This window comes from Garra rufa, chromosome 12 (genome assembly GCF_049309525.1).
Source record: "Garra rufa chromosome 12, GarRuf1.0, whole genome shotgun sequence".
NCBI lineage: Eukaryota > Metazoa > Chordata > Actinopteri > Cypriniformes > Cyprinidae > Garra > Garra rufa.
Window position 1 is genome coordinate 33609170 of NC_133372.1, and position 16656 is coordinate 33625825.

The following is a 16656-nucleotide window of genomic DNA, read 5'->3' on the forward strand; positions in this document are numbered from 1 at the left end:
AAATTATTCAGACACTTTCATGACCTGACCATGTTTTGCTTAAGTGTTTTTTCTTTAATTGCTAATGTGAACTTTTTACAACACAGACTAACGTTAAACAAAATTAACCATTGCTTGGTAATTGGTCAACAAAGTATTGATAGTTGTGTAAATATTTCCATACTAACAAATTTTGGTTGATTGTAATCCATTACATACCTTTCCATCAAAGTTATATGACATTATCAAGATGAATTTTTTCTGAGATACAGTTTAACTCTTAATAGAGTTCTTGTCATATTTTATTACCATTTTCTAAACTATAGCGAATTAACTATGATAATGCGAGAAATGTTGATGGCGTCTGACTAAATTGGTTTGGCTGTACATATAAAAGTCATATAAATACTATATAAATATTTATAAATACTATAATATAACCCACTTAACTTAATATAACATGCAATATAACATGTAAACACTTGAGAATTTGTACCCATGTTTGTTTACATTTTCTTAACAAAATGTAAGTAACTTGCCCTCACAAAAACATAATTGTTATGATGTTTCTTAGGTGTTCTAGGGCTTCACTAGGTAGTAGTAACTTGGTTACTTACTGTCATAAGTCAGCATAAAGTACCTTATTTTTCCGTAAGAGTAGTCGAGGCCATTTGTAAATTTTATGGGCCTGGCTTCCAGTCTCATCCACATCCAGCTATACTTAGCTGTACAAAACACCATTTTGCTGCTTGATATTGCAGATTGGTGGGTCTTACCATGTTATATAATGTATTATCTTAATTATGAACACATTGGTTTGTAGTGCAAACAGTTTTACCGTTTACTGCACGTTGTTATTATTCTCGTTATTTCCGCGGCTAATGAACCGGAAGTCTCGCCTATAGGCTTACTTCCGCATTGAAGAATAAGGTGGATAGACTTCACCTCTGGTCCGTGTACTTTTTCGTTCATTCATTATTCAATTTCGGAATGAAAGATGAAATTTAAAAAAGGGTGCAGCTTGGTTTTTTGTTTAAAAGAAAAAAAGCAGAAATGGCTGTATTTTGTTTTCCAAATGTATTGTTGTCATCAAATAATAGTAATAGAAAATTGGACGCATTTCCGATCGTTTTTTAATGTTCTAATATTTATTTGTACATTTATTGTATTTCATTTGACTGATCCTATCTTTACCCGGAAGTAAATTACACCGACGTGCGGGAATCAATTATTATTGTCTAGTATCACTAAAAATACTACTAAGATCCATATTACTATCACACGAGCCAATGGCAATTAAATGCACGGATGCATAGTCAGATAATGAATGAAATACAACTGTTCACGAACAGAAGATTGTATTTGACTCATGCTGCATACGCAATGACAATTATGCCTACTGTAAATATAGATTTACAACTACGATTAGAGTTGTTTGCATAAAATGCACCGTGAACATTCACACGTTTGCCTAGCTGTGATAGGCTACAATTTATCTCCATTAATACTATTTTCTCAATTCTGCGCATATATTTTCACTTACCTTACATCAATTGCTCGATCAATATTATCATCACATATTTTACATTTGTAACTGTAGGTACCACAAACAATTTAATATAGCTAAGTTTGTGTATTTTTACAGGTAGTAAAATACTGTGTGCTGCTTATAAACACCAGAGAGATAATGATTCATGAAAAAGATGGTCTTTACTCATCTCACTTGCAAAAAATAAATGCAGTAATAGAAATTACAGAAACGCACAAAATACACTGAAATACACTGAGAATTATATGCATTTAAAAATGTTGTTGAAGTCATCCCCCCGGATCTTCTGCATCCACTCAGTCCGTACGCATAGAGCGTCAACGGGGAATGCGACGAAACGGTAGAAAAATGCACACAACGATGAAGAGTCTCCTCTCTTGAATCCTAAAAACACTCAATGTGAAAAAATATCTATGTGACGACAAAATCATGGATCAGATTCATTACATGTTGTTTAAAGGGCCAAAACGGGTCAGCCTCCGAGAAGTGACAAGTTCTCGTTATTGTTATTAAGTTATTGACAAGTGGTTAGGTTTAGGGGCAGGGGTTGGGTTACGTGCTCGTAAATGTGTCTGTTGTGACTGTTTGCATTGAACAATCACACCCCAATACATATGCAATAATGGCAATATTATTACCCAATAGATCATTTAATCATGACGATAAAATTCACAGTGCCTTTCGCGTCAGCTTATTGACGCCAAGGGTTTCTTATTTAAAGTAGTGGAGGACCCTGCACGTCCAAAAATGACGCTGAAGGGGTACCCTGTGCGTAAAAATGCGACGCCAAAGGGTCCTGGCCAAACGTCAATATATGACGACTTGGGAGTGAGACTGTGTTGCGCGAGCGCACATTCAGCTCTGCAGGCCTGGTGCTATGCGTATTTAAATCTCCTCTGATGCGCATTTTCCTGCATTAGCCAAAATCATGACAGTCAACCACATCCAGTCATATGTGAATTAATGTAAATATTCGCTAAAAACACACAATAAAGACAGCAATGATGCAGTCAGGACTGTGGCACCGGCTTGCTTTGAAATGTATTTGGTTATTGCGCCCGCTGCGTCTCCCGCACCGAAGTCATTTTAAACAGTACATAATAACGAAAACAATACCTTACAAATAAAAAGGAGCCGATTTTTATGATCAGAACTTCCTTAAACCAGTGAACCTGTAAACCTTTCAGTCCAAGTAAACGAATGCGTTCAAATAGAAAATTTAAAACGATATTCATAAATGAAGCAAATACCCACTTTTCTTCCGGCACCACTAACGTTACACCACTGATTATCTTGTTATTAATATGATTTGATTTATGGTTCATATTCATAATCGTACAGTATGTTGTTGCCAGTTTAAAGGGCGATGTTTCCAAGCACTTTCGGGCTAAAAAAAGCTGTTTTCATTTGCATTACAATGCATAGTATGTTTATTTAATGGTCGCGGGTGCGGGGCGGGTTGTAAAAATAGACACAGTGGTGCGGGGCGGGCTGGCTCGGGCCAAATAATTTCATAATTGCGGGACCCGAGGGTTGAAAAACAAAAACCCAACCCGCGCATCACTATGGTGATCCGACATTCCGGTGATCTGACAGCGAGAGCGAGAGACAACAGCGATCGAGTTCCATTACCACAGAGATATTTTTTCACATTGAGTGTTTTTAGGATTCAAGAGAGGAGACTCAGCACTTCATCGTTGTGTGCATTTTTGTACCGTTTCGTCGCATTCCCCGTTGACGCTCTATGCGTACGGGCTGAGTGGATGCAGAAGATGCGGGGGGATGACTTCAACCCCACCAAATTTTTAAATGCATATAATTCTCAGTGTATTTCAGTGTATTTTGTGCGTTTCTGTAATTTCTATTACTGCATTTATTTTGTGCAAGTGAGATGAGTAAAGAAAGACCATCTTTTTCATGAATCATTATCTCTCTGGTGTTTATAAGCAGCACACACAGTATTTTACTACCTGTAAAAATACACAAACTTAGCTATATTAAATTGTTTGTGGTACCTACAGTTACAAATGTAAAATATGTGATGATAATATTGATCGAGCAATTGATGTAAGGTAAATGAAAATATATGCGCAGAATTGAGAAAATAGTATTAATGGAGATAAATTGTAGCCTATCACAGCTAGGCAAACGTGTGAATGTTCACGGTGCATTTTATGCAAACAACTCTAATCGTAGTTGTAAATCTATATTTACAGTAGGCATTGTCATTGCGTATGCAGCATGAGTCAAATACAATCTTCTGTTCGTGAACAGTTGTATTTCATTCATTATCTGACTATGCATCAGTGCATTTAATTGCCATTGGCTCGTGTGATAGTAATATAGATCTTAGTAAGTAATACTACTAGACAATAATAACTGATACCCGCACGACGGTGTAATTTACTTCCGGGTAAAGATAGGATCATTCAAATGAAATACAATAAATGTACAAATAAATATTACAAATTAAAAAACGATCGGAAATGCGTCCAATTTTCTATTACTATTATTTGATGACAACAATACATTTGGAAAACAAAATACAGCCATTTCTGCTTTTTTTCTTTTAAACAAAAAACCAAGCTGCACCCTTTTTTAAATTTCATCTTTCATTCCGAAATTGAATAATGAATGAACGAAAAAGTACACGGACCACCTCTAGTAGGCTAACACTAATCTTGTCATGTAAAAAAGTAGTAAAAGCTCACCTCTCACCTCTGTCCAGTACTCTTCATCATTTGAGGTAGACTTCATGTCCGTTGCACAAATACTGAACGTGGAACGAGTAACGTGCCAGAGTAACATGGAGGTAATTTCGTTTTCTATTTATTTAAAAAATGAAAAACCGTATTAAAAATGAAAAATGACTACGACTGGACTGACTCTGCATGGGAATGCTAACGCCCTCTACATGTGAGCCAGTAGTATTGCAGTGTCCACACAGACACTAAAGAGCTGGCTTTAGGAAAGACAGAAAATACTCTGTAAGGAAACAATCCATGGGATCAAAGAAAATAATTAAAAACGTACACACAAATGCCAACTGCCCGTGCTGATGAAGCCGATAATGTTAATGTTAGTGGTAAGTCAAACACTGAGCGTGACTTTACCCCTCTTTGGGCTCATCTCAAGATCAGTGCAGGTCCAGGGGTCAGGAAGGAGACAATCTGCAGCTTCTACCTCATGGGAGAGTTTATGTTTTTATTTCCTTTTTTCTCTATTCCCTTTTCATTCCCCCTTTCCCCTCTCTTTCGATTTATGAATTTTAAACAGGCACTCTGAAAGACCTTTCTGATGAAGGACCCTGATTAGAGAGGTTAACAGACTCAAGCTGTCATATCAAAGGCTTGTACATGCATGCACTCACACACAAAATAAAAGACTGAGATTGCTATCTGAGTCACTGAAGGGAAAAAAGGACAGTAAAAGACTGTGTGTGTGTGTGTGTGTGTGTGTGTGTGTGTGTGTGTGTGTGTGTGTGTGTGTGTGTGTGTGTGTGTGTGTGTGTTGTGTTTAGAGCTCTCGAGTCAATGTCACAAACACAGCAGGCCGAACATGGCATGAAAGACTCACATAGAGTTCTAATGCCTGCAGCATTTAACTGAGTGTTCTGTCTCTTTCCTTCTGTAATTAATCAGAGAAAATGACTTTATTAATATTAATGCGAGTAACACACACACACACAAACGTACACACACAATGAACTTCTGATCCTTGCAAAGGAGAAATAAGTAGTCAATCAGTCAGCAGACTTCATCAAGTAATTTTTCCAGCATATATCGCTGCTGAAAAGTCAGTAGGATTTAAAAAAAAATGTTTTTGAAAAGTCTCTTATTTCTCTTATTAAGTCTGCTTACTTAGTTGAGGTCAAAAGTTTACATAGACAAAATCTGTAAAATGTTACTTATTTTACTAAAATAAGAGGGAGCATACAAAATGCATGTTATTTTTTATTTAGTAGTGACCTGAATTGGATATTTCACAAAACAGACATTTACATATAGTCTACATGAGAAACTATGATGATTTTTTTTTATTCATTTAGTGATAGTTGTTAATGAGTTGCTTGTTTGTCCTGAACAGTCTGCCTGCTGTTCTTCAGAAAAGTCCTTTAAATCCCACAAATTCTTTGGTTTTTCTGCATTTTAGTGTAATTGTACCCTTTCCAACAATGACTATATGATTTTGAGATCCATCTTTTCACACTGAGGACAACCGAGGGACTCATGTGCAACAATTACAGAAGGTTCAACAGCTCACTGATGCGCCAGAGGGAAAAACAAAGCATTAAAAGTTGAGGGGTGAAAACTTTTTGAATTTTAAGATCAGGGTAAATTTAACTTATTTTGTCTTCTGAGAAACATGTTCATATCTTCTGTAGATTATAAAGGATAGTACTAAATGAAAAAAAATATGATATTTAGGCAAAATAAGAAAAATTGTGCACATCTTCATTCTTTTCAAAAGTTTTCACCCCCGGCTTCTAATGCATCATGTTTCCTACTGAAGCATCAGTCAGCATTTGAACCTTCTGTAATAGTTGCACACAAGTCCCTCTGTTGTCCTTAGTGTGAAAACATGGATCTCAAAATCATACAGTAATTTTTGGAAATGGTTCAAATACACAAAAATGCTAAAAAGGATTTTTCTGAAGAACAGCTGGCAGTTTTAACTGTTGAGGACAAACAAGGGACTCATTTACAACTATCACTAAACAACGACAAAAACAGCTGTGGATCATTCAGGTAACAACACAGTATTAAGAATTAAATGTATGTAAACTTTTGAACAGGATAATTTTTATAAATTCAACTATTATTTTCTCTTGTGGACTATTGGTAAACATGTTTCATGTGAAATATCAGGTCAGTATTTAATAAAAAAATAACATGTATTTTGTATGATCCTTCTTATTTTGGTCAAATAATTAACATTTTGCAGATTTTGCAAGGTGTATGTAAACATTTGACCTCAACTGTATTTGATCAAATAGAAATATTATTGCAATTTAAAATAACTGTTTTCTATTTAAAAAATAATGTACTCCTGTGATGGCAAAGCTGAATTTTCAGCTGCCATTAAAAAAAATTGACCTTAAATATTCGAGTGGCCGTTTATAATCTAAAAATACTTCTAAGAATATCATAAAGTAACCAGGTGCAAAAATTGCCAATCTGTCCTTTCTAACAGAAATATATGCAGATGAAATACTAACTGGCATTAAGATGTATAAGAAGACTAAACTGAAATAAAGTCTCTATTTTTGGACCTAAAGTCATATCCAGATGTCATATGGAATGGCACATAAATGAATAGTTGGACAATGAAGTAGTAATTCACCTAAAAATCTAAATTCAATCATTTACTCTGTTACTTTGTTTGAGACCTATATTATTTTCATTCTTTTGTGCAACAAAACAGATTAAGAGTTTACTAAAGAGGTTAAGTCAATTGTGAGTAGTCAAAGATTCCATACAAATCTATAAAAAACTTATTTATCTCAGCACATCTACCTTTTAGAGTAATGTGATGCTGTAAATTAAGTCCATGACAGCACATTTGCTAGTCAAAGAAAGAGTGCGTAAGCAAATGAAAGTGATGTATTATATGCACTTCTTAAAAAAAAAGTCCAGTTATTGGCACTTAAAATGAAAAACAAATAAAGGCTTTGTTTTTATCTGAGGTGTCAGGTACAAACAGGGAAGTATAACAACACAGATGACATTTAATATTTTTGTACAGCTGCTATTTGTATACTCGCATATTAAGAATGAATTTGCCTACATATTCCCCCCCCGAGTTGCCACAGCGTAACTGGAATAGATATTCAAATCTGTGAAGCAAACCGCTAAACAATAATACGACTTATCGTGACCCTTATTAAGGTTATTTGGGTTATTTTTAGATTAGGTTATTCGTTTGACCACTCTCATGCAGCTGCACAAAAACATACATGCATACAAACATAAACAGTGGAACAAACATATGGAAAAAAGGATATTTATAAATGTAGAGTAACGAACGGTGGGGTGTGTGGAAACACATTTCGCCCGATTTGCCAACAGAAACATTTGCCTATGCTCACAATACATTCTGCCCTAAAGCAACGTCCCAACCACTCTCAATACTTTCCACACACTTTTGCAAACAAAATGTAAATCACAAAATACAGCACCCTGCAACTACAGAAGTGTAGCTAATAGAGTTGTTTTATTAGCATTTATACAACAGCATTTATTAGTAAGGAATGATGTGTCTTGATGAATATTCCATCTTTTCTTTTTTGCTGATTTTTATTATTCCACGTCTTTGCATACAAATGCAAAGTAACAGAATAGAAACTCTGCACACAAGAAAACTTGATGTACAAGATTTCTGTTTCTGTTCCGTGTCCTAGATTTTAGTAGTATATGCTCAGTGTTTGTTATTCCTTTCCCCCACCTGTCAGGATTTATTAAGAATGATTGGAATAATGGTCACGACTGTACCATCTTTTTGTGGGGATCATATATATAGCGTTTGAAGTTCAGATGTATGGTGACTGGCTGAGCGTCGGGTTTAGTTTCCTCCGATTTGGAGGATTCATTTTTGGCCCCACCCTTCCCCTTCTTCTTAGAGGAAGAGGATAGAAGCTGCTTGGTTTCTTCTTTCAGCCCCTCTAAAAGAAGAGAAATAAAGAACAGCCATTTAACAATGTGCATACAACATTACTAGATAGAATATGTCCCTCATGTTTTGGCCGCATACACTAACAGTGAAAAGTTTTAATTTTTTTTACATTTTAAAATATATTATTATTTTAAATAGTAAAAATATTTCAAAGTGTTACTGTTTTTGCTGTACTTTGGATCAAACAAATGCAGGCTTGGTGAGAAGAGACTGTTCAAAAAATTTACTGTTCAAAAACTTTTGACTGGTAGTGTGCATTGATCATATGATCATTTGTGTGTTAAAATCTAAATTTCATGGCATAAATATTTTAAATTTAGTTTAAAATATAATCCGATAATTTGTGGAATTGTACAAAAATACTAAACTTACTTTTACTTGTGTAGTCACGGATACATTCATTCTACTGCATTTCATTATGTCTGAATAGAGTGTGTGTGTGTGTGTGTGTGTGTGTGTGTGTGTGTGTGTGTATTTGTGTGGCTGAGGTCTACCTACACAAGAGAGCCTTGAGGGTCAGGAAAAGGATGTGAGTTTTATTTTTCCTTTCTTTTTTGCACGTATATTTAAGATACAGCGTGCATTTTTGGTGCGTGTAACTTTATATGAGAGTAGCTTTATATACTGTCTTTGAATGAATGAATAAGTGTACGGATGTATAAATATGCAAGCTACCAGACAAGAAACCTAGAGGAAGGAGGTAAAAAGGGTCCAAGAAAAAGTAAGGGTGAGTAAAAGAGAGTGTATTTGTCTTTGCTTACCTGGTATTCTGATTTTGATTTTGCCACTTTGGCCGAAGCCACCTTCAATGGAGCCAGATTCTCCTGTTGATAGTGTAACTTTTAAACCCACAAACAGTTGAAGGTTCGTCTCCTTCTTAAACAGGTTTCGACCAATCACAGTGTAGTCATCTGTCACCTGACCAAAGATAAAAAAAAAATATGCCAAAACTGATTAGGTAGAGCCAAAGTACATGAGGTTTTCAAAAGAATTCAATTCAGTTCATTAAATTAGTAAAACAAATGTAGGAAGAATCAAACAAAATACAATATCAGATATATTTAAATAAATAATATATAAAATCATGTATATTATGTACATTACAATGCAAATTCAAAAAGTTTGGGGTTATTAAGATTTTTTAAATATTTATTTTTAATGCATTCTTGATGCATTTATCTGATTAAAAATACAGTATAAACAAAAAAATAAATAAATATTTTTAAGTACTTTTAGAATAAAATAACTTCTATATTTTTATATACTCATATAATTTATGACTGTGATAAAGCTGAATTTTTCAGCAGCCATTACTTTAATCAAAGTAAGTGTAAATATTTGTAGTCACCCGTTCCACTGCTCCTTCTTTCTGCTTGTCTTTGCTGATTTTGAGTCGAGGCAGTGCTGTCTCTGTATAGTTTTTGTCCTCAAAGCCTTCCAGAAGCTTTCCATGAAAGGCAAGCCTGCATGCGTTACCGTGGATATCTGAGTCTAGTCGTGACCCAATCACTAAGCAAAGTGGCGGACATGTGACCGGTCGTTCAAACTCGAGTAAAGCCCATTGCTGTGGTTCCCCTCTCCCACCTTCTGCCTGACCAGTCAAATACTCATCCAAGTGGTGAAACTCCCAATCAAATGAGAAAGACTCTGCATTTTGCTCTTGAGAAGCAGGGCTACAGTCTCCATTTTCCTTGCCGGAAAGAGCTCGGTTGAAGAATGAAATACGAGCCATAACGGTTTCGTGTCCAACGGTGATGTGAAACTTTGCACGGCTGCCAATTGCTCCACAATAGTATTCAATCTTTTGGACGGATATAACAGCAGCATAAAGAGTGTGCAATGAGCCTGGTGTGCAAACTACACCTCGTTCCAAGAGTTTTGGGTCAAACTGCGTCACACACACACCGACACGATCCCCTTGCATAGCACTAGGAACTGGCTTACGAAACATCTGCACAGATTTAATCTTGCGAGTTACCTGAAAAATCAAAAAAGATCATGTAAGGAGCTGATCATCACAGACACAGAAATAATGAATTTTTTTGAATGCACAGTAATACTGTGAAATATTATTACAATGCAAAATAATTATTAATCGAGTCTTCAGTGTCACATGATCCTTCTGAAATTATTCTAATGTGCTGATTTGGTGCTCAAGAGACATTTCTTCTTATATTTTTGTGGAAATGGTACTACGATATATAGTAAGTTCAAAAGAACAGCAGTTACTTGAAATAGCAATCTTTTGTAACATTATAAACATCTTTATTGTCACGTTCAATCAATTTAATGCATTTTTGCTAAATAAAAGTACATTTGGGACCGGGGTCCACAAAAACAGTCATAAGGGGCAATATTTGGCTGAGATACAACTATTTAAAAATCTGGAATCTGAGGGTGCAAAAAAATCTAAATATTGAGAAAATGACTTTTAAAGTTGTCCAAATGAAGTTCTTAGCAAAGCATATTACTAATCAAAACTTATGTTTTGATATATTTACGGTAAGAAATTTACAAAATATCTTCATGGAGCATGATCTTAACTTAATATCGTAATGATTTTTGGCATAAAAGAAAAATCCATAAGTTTGACCCATGTTTTTTTTAGCTATTGCTACAAATATACCCGTGCTACTTAAACCTGGTTTTGTGGTCCAGGGTCACAACCCCAAACTTTTGAATGGTAGTGTATGTATTGTAGCACTGTTTGTAGAAATATACAAGTACCTTTAACGCCGGTATTTCCACAGTATCGTTGACACTCAGTGACCCTTGTAGGACAGTGCCGGTAATGACTGTTCCCTGGCCACGGATGGAGAAGCAATGATCTACAGCCATCAGAAGAGAACCCGATGGATCTCTATGAGGAAGGAAGGCCTGGGCCTTTAATAACTGAACACACAGACAGAAACATCTTCAAAAATATGATCCGCACCTTTTAAAATACAGTAATGACCAAAGGTTTAAACCCTGAAAACATATTTTTGCTTTAATGAAAACATTCACTCAAACTAATATAAACTCCACAAGTTAATCTATGTTATCCAGAATTTAAAAATGTTCCAATGTGTGTATTAGAGCAATTCTGTCATTAATTACTCACCCTCATGTTGTTCCAAACCCTTAAGACCCTCACTAATCCTCAGAATACAAATTAAGATATTTTAAATGAAATCCGAGAGCTTTCTGACCCTGCACAGACAGCAATGCAACTACCATGTTCAAGGCCCAGAAAGGTAAGGACATTGTTAAAATAGTCCATGTGGCATCAGTGGTTTAACCATAACTTTATGAAGCTACGAGAATACTTTTTGTGCACAAAGAAAAGAAAAATAACATCTTTATTCAACAATTTCTTTTTTTCTGTGTCAGTGTTTCAAAAGGAAAGAAGGTCCAACAGGTTTGGAACGACATGACGGTGATAAAATAATGAAAGAATTTTCATTTTTTGGTGAACTAACCCTTAAAAACTTTCATGCTTAATTCCATGTATATATAAAAAAATATAACATTTAAAAGTTATGTTAGACTTTTGGATCTTTAATCTGTGCTACTAAACACCCACTTACATCTATGAGTTCAGTTATTCCATGTGGCTCATCTGTTTCTGGGGCCTCAGGACCACCTGGCTTTGCTGCCACAGCAATAATAGGGCAGCCTTTAAATCTGTCAAGCAAAAAGTCAAGTCAATTTTACTTGTACAGCACAATACACATTATTTCAAGGTACCACTATAGAAACTCATGTTGTTAATGTTTATAATATCTCATCTATAATATCTTCTGTGACACATTTTGTGACAATATAAACAATCAAGCAGTTGAAATGTTATACGTGACCCTGGACCACAAAACTAGTCGTAAGTAGCACAGGTATGTTTGTAGCAATAGGCAACAATACATTATATAGATCAAAATAATAGATTTTTCTTTCATGCCAAAAATCATTACAAAATTAAGTAAAGATTATGTTCCATAAAAATATTTTGTAAATTTCATACCATAAACATTTTTGATCAGTAATATGCATTGCTAAGAACTTCATTTGGACAACTTTAAAGGCGATTTTCTCAATATTTAGATTATTTTGCACCCTCAGATTCCAGATTTTCAAATAGTTGTATCTCTGCCAAATATTGTCCTATTCTGACTGTGGTCCAGGGTCACATATAGATGATTTACAGTCTTTTACCATTAAAATTACAATCATTTTTTACAGTTCTAACACATGGCAAAATGTGTAATATGTATAATATACAGTTAAATGTGCTTGACCTTGTGTTTTCAAGAGTTTTGTGCATTCTCTTGGTCATTTTGTCAATAGCCGCCTGTCTCTTGTCAGTAGGCAACAGGTCTGTTTTGTTCAGGATGACGATCATGCGGGAGCAGGTAAGCTGACCAATCAAAAGGCACTCTGCTGTTTGCGTCTGCATACCTTTTACAACGTCAACCACCAACATCATCAGATCAATGATCTGAGCACCTGAATGCAAGTAAACAGAATACAATAAAACAATGACAATCATGACAATGTACAGTAATCACTGCTAGATAGTATTACAGAAAAAAGAGTGAAAATAAGAGAAGTAGGAAACTAGGCTATTGCCTTTCCTTTCCCTCTTTTTCTCTCCCGCTCTCTGGCACTCATTCTTTCCTGAGAGATCCCCTCTGGGGGGAGAGAGGAAGTCAAGCTGGAACCCCGAACAGCCCCTTTCCGCCTTAATCAACCACATGTGCCATAAATGCTCACACACACCAATGCCATCAATGCAATTACACTAGGCATTCCCACTACACTGAGTTCTTTGGGTTTGTTTGGACCCAAAGGTTAACAAAAAACCCTCTAGACATTGTTCCTCATCATCTATTTCTTTATACATCCCTCCGTGAACATAATACCTATGAGTCTGTGTATGCAGGAAAACAAGCTATGTCAGCTTTTATAGAGGGATATTGATGTATTGAATGTATTGTTAATATTATATACAATATATCTAAAATTTTTCGCAGTTGGAAAGTTGTAAATAAAACAAAAATTACTGAAGTAGACTACCAGTCAAAGGTTTTTTTAAACGTAGGATTTTTAAAGTCTCTTCTGCTCACCAAGCCTGCATTTATTTGATCCAATGTACAGCAAAAACAGTAAAACTTTGAAATAATTTTATTACTTATATTATTTTTATATTTAAATATATTTAAAAAATTTCATCATTACTCCAGTCTACAGTGTCACATGATCCTTTAGAAATCATTCTAATATGCTGATTTGCAGTTTAAGAAACATTTTTATTATTATTATTATCAATATTTTAAACAGTTAAGGAAATTTAAATTATTTATTGAATAGAAAGATCCAAAGATGTGCATTTATCTAAAATAAAAAGCTTTTGTAACATTAAACACTATACCATTCAAAAGCTTGGAGTCAGTATTAATTTTTTTTTTAGAAAAGAAATTACAGAAATTAATACTTTTCTTTAGCGAGGATGCTTTAAATTGATCAAAAGTGAAGATAAAGACATTTATAATGTTACAAAAGATTCCTATTTCAGATAAATTCTGTTCTTCTAAACTTTCTAGTTATCAAAGAAACCTGAACAAATTCTACTCATTATGCATTGTATGTTTTCAACATAATACTAATAATACATGTTGTTTGAGCAGCAAATCAGAATATTAGAATTATTTCTGAAGGATCATGTGACTGGAGCAATGATGCTAAAAATTCAGCTTTTGAAATCACAGAAATAAATGTTATTTTAAAATACATTCAAATAGTCATTTTAAATAATAAAAAATATTTCAAAATTTTACTGTTTTTGCTGTACTTTGAATCAAATAAATGCAGGCTTGGTGAGCAAAAAAAAAATCTTCTTTAAAAAACATTACAAATCTTGTGAACTTTACTAGCAATTTCTGAGTGAAAACTGTTTCAAAGGAAATCCTACACCAGTATAATGTTCAGGTGTGTTAAAGACACTTAATTCTGTGTTTTATAATTTGGAAGTGCATTAAATGAGAGAATCTGATCATGAAAACATGCTGACAAAATGTGTGTGTTTGTTGTAATTGTAGAAGGTGTTCTAAATGCATTGTATTACAAGTCTGTCATTAAATGCAAATATGTACTTTGATTTAGGATGATATTTGATACATTCATTTTTCATGTCTCTAAATGATCAACATTATCAAAACTTGCTATGAAAAACCTGTTGTAAATATTTGACATGCTTTCTGCCTTCCAATTAATATGTCATACTATTTTAGCAAATAAACACCCTTTTAGTATATATATTTTTTTAAATCCAACTTTAGGTCATGTATTTTTGCTATGATTTATAAAGGGAATATAAGAATCACTTCTATATTGTTATTAATATTTAAAATGTTTATTAATATTATAATTTGCTGAACTGCAGCATTATCTCACTACATGAAAAATCATATATCAAAAATGAAACAGGTTTTTGAGGAACATACACATTAATCATCATTGTATCACACTGCATTGAATGATTTGCAACCCACAATTAATACTACAGAGCTCTCATAAACTATGCATAAACCTAAGCATACAAATATCATCTTTCTAAAGACATATTGAGAGACAAAGTGTGACAAACTATATTTATATTTATTTATGCATTTTAAGTAAGTAAAATGTATTACTGATTTACATTACAGGCTATCAGAATTTCAACTTACTTTTTGACCATATAAATAACAACATCTGCACCAAAATTGCAATATTTTGTATTTTGTATTTGCGAGCTGCATATTCCCCTGTGTCATACTAAATGAGACATAAAAGCCTGATGCAAATTGATAGGATTATTTCTGAAAGTTCAACAGATTTTCAATTTAACATTATACTGACTATTATATCATATGTGACCCTGGACCACAAAACCAGTCTTAAGTAGCATGGGTATATTTGTAGCAATAGCCAAAAATACAATGTATGGGTCAAAATTATCGAATTTTCTTTTATGCCAAAAATCATTAGCATATTAAGTAAAGATCATGTTCCATGAAGATATTTTGTAAATTTTTTACCATAAATATATAAAAACTTGATTTTTGATTAGTAATATGCATTGCTAAGAGCTTCTTTTGGACAACTTTCAAGGCGATTTTCTCAATATTTAGATTTTTTTTTCACCCTCAGATTCCAGGTTTTCAAATAGTTGTATCTCAGACAAACATTGTCCTATTTTAACAAACAATATATCAATAGAAATCTTATTTACTCAGCTTTCAGATGACGTAAGAATCCCAATTTCGACAAATTTACACTTATGACTGGTATGGTCCAGGGTCACATATGTCTGTCTTTACAGGGTTAAAAATAATCTCTTCAAATACTACACACACACCACCTACTGATCAAAAGTGATAGTGCTGAACAGAGTTTAAAATACCCTGACAGGTTGCTATTATTAAGCCATCTTATGTCATAACAAAATGTTTAATTAAAGTTAGAAGTATGTGGTGAATTACTGAAATATGATTTACATATGATCCATGCATATAACTGTTATGTAAAATATGCAGGTTGCTATTGTGGATTTAATCAGCATAACCCTTGCCTAACTAATAAAAACCAACTAATGTACGCTCTTACCCCCGATGATGGTTCGTATGAGGGATGCATGTCCTGGGCAGTCCACCAGTGTGAACTGCAGACTGTCGTATTGTCTTTCCCCGCAGGACTCTTTCAGGTGCTCCGGTAAGGGCACCGTAAACGCACTGAAGCCGAGATCCAGCGTGATGCCTCGCTCTTTGGACTGAGGGTTCTTGTCGAAGGCAGCGGTGGATGCGGTGCTGCTCAGCGCACGAGCGAGAGATGTTTTTCCGCTGTCCACATGGCCGAGGACACCGACGTTAAAGTTCAGCGTTTTAGGAAAACTGGAATCTGCCATCACTGGAACAGCACGACTGTTGGTTAACAATGAATGCGCAGGCTTTGAACTGCTGACAGCAACTGCTGGTCCAAAACAAGATATTAAACTATCAGTTAATCAAATGTCTCTAATTTGGGTGGAAATCAGCAATGTCTGCTTATTAATTCTGACATGAGAGATTAAATTACATGCTAAATATTTCTGCTCTTACTGCATTCAGCAAACTTTTCTGAAATTTGACAGTTTCTCTTCCTGTGCTGGAAAAAAACAATCCCTGATATAACAACAACTCGTGTCATGGGTTCCTCTTCACAGCATTTGATTTAAAAAGGAACATGCCTTATGGGTCAAATAATTTATTAACTAGTACAAATGTTTACATAATTTGCATTATTTCTGTTAAACAATTAGGTGTTTGTTTACATTTTATCCAGGAGAAGATATTTGTGGAACCCACAGCGGTCATCTTCGTTGCAGTACAACATTTCAAACGGAACACAAACGGAAAATAGGGGCGTATGCGCAGTGGTCAGATTGACAATGGAAGCATCCA

General features: G+C 34.5%; 1 protein-coding gene across 1 annotated transcript; it reads right to left on the reverse strand.

Moving 5' to 3' along the window:
* Positions 1–7722: 7722 nt before the first annotated feature.
* On the reverse strand, positions 7723–16346 carry eefsec (eukaryotic elongation factor, selenocysteine-tRNA-specific). The gene is made up of 7 exons (XM_073852024.1): positions 15824–16346; positions 12475–12682; positions 11770–11866; positions 10928–11092; positions 9549–10178; positions 8962–9118; positions 7723–8189 (listed from the first exon to the last, which is right to left on the reverse strand). The coding sequence occupies exons 1-7, from the start codon at positions 16119–16121 to the stop codon at positions 8008–8010; spliced, it is 1737 nt and encodes a 578-aa protein (XP_073708125.1). The 5' UTR covers positions 16122–16346; the 3' UTR covers positions 7723–8007.
* Between the last annotated feature and the right edge of the window lie 310 nt (positions 16347–16656).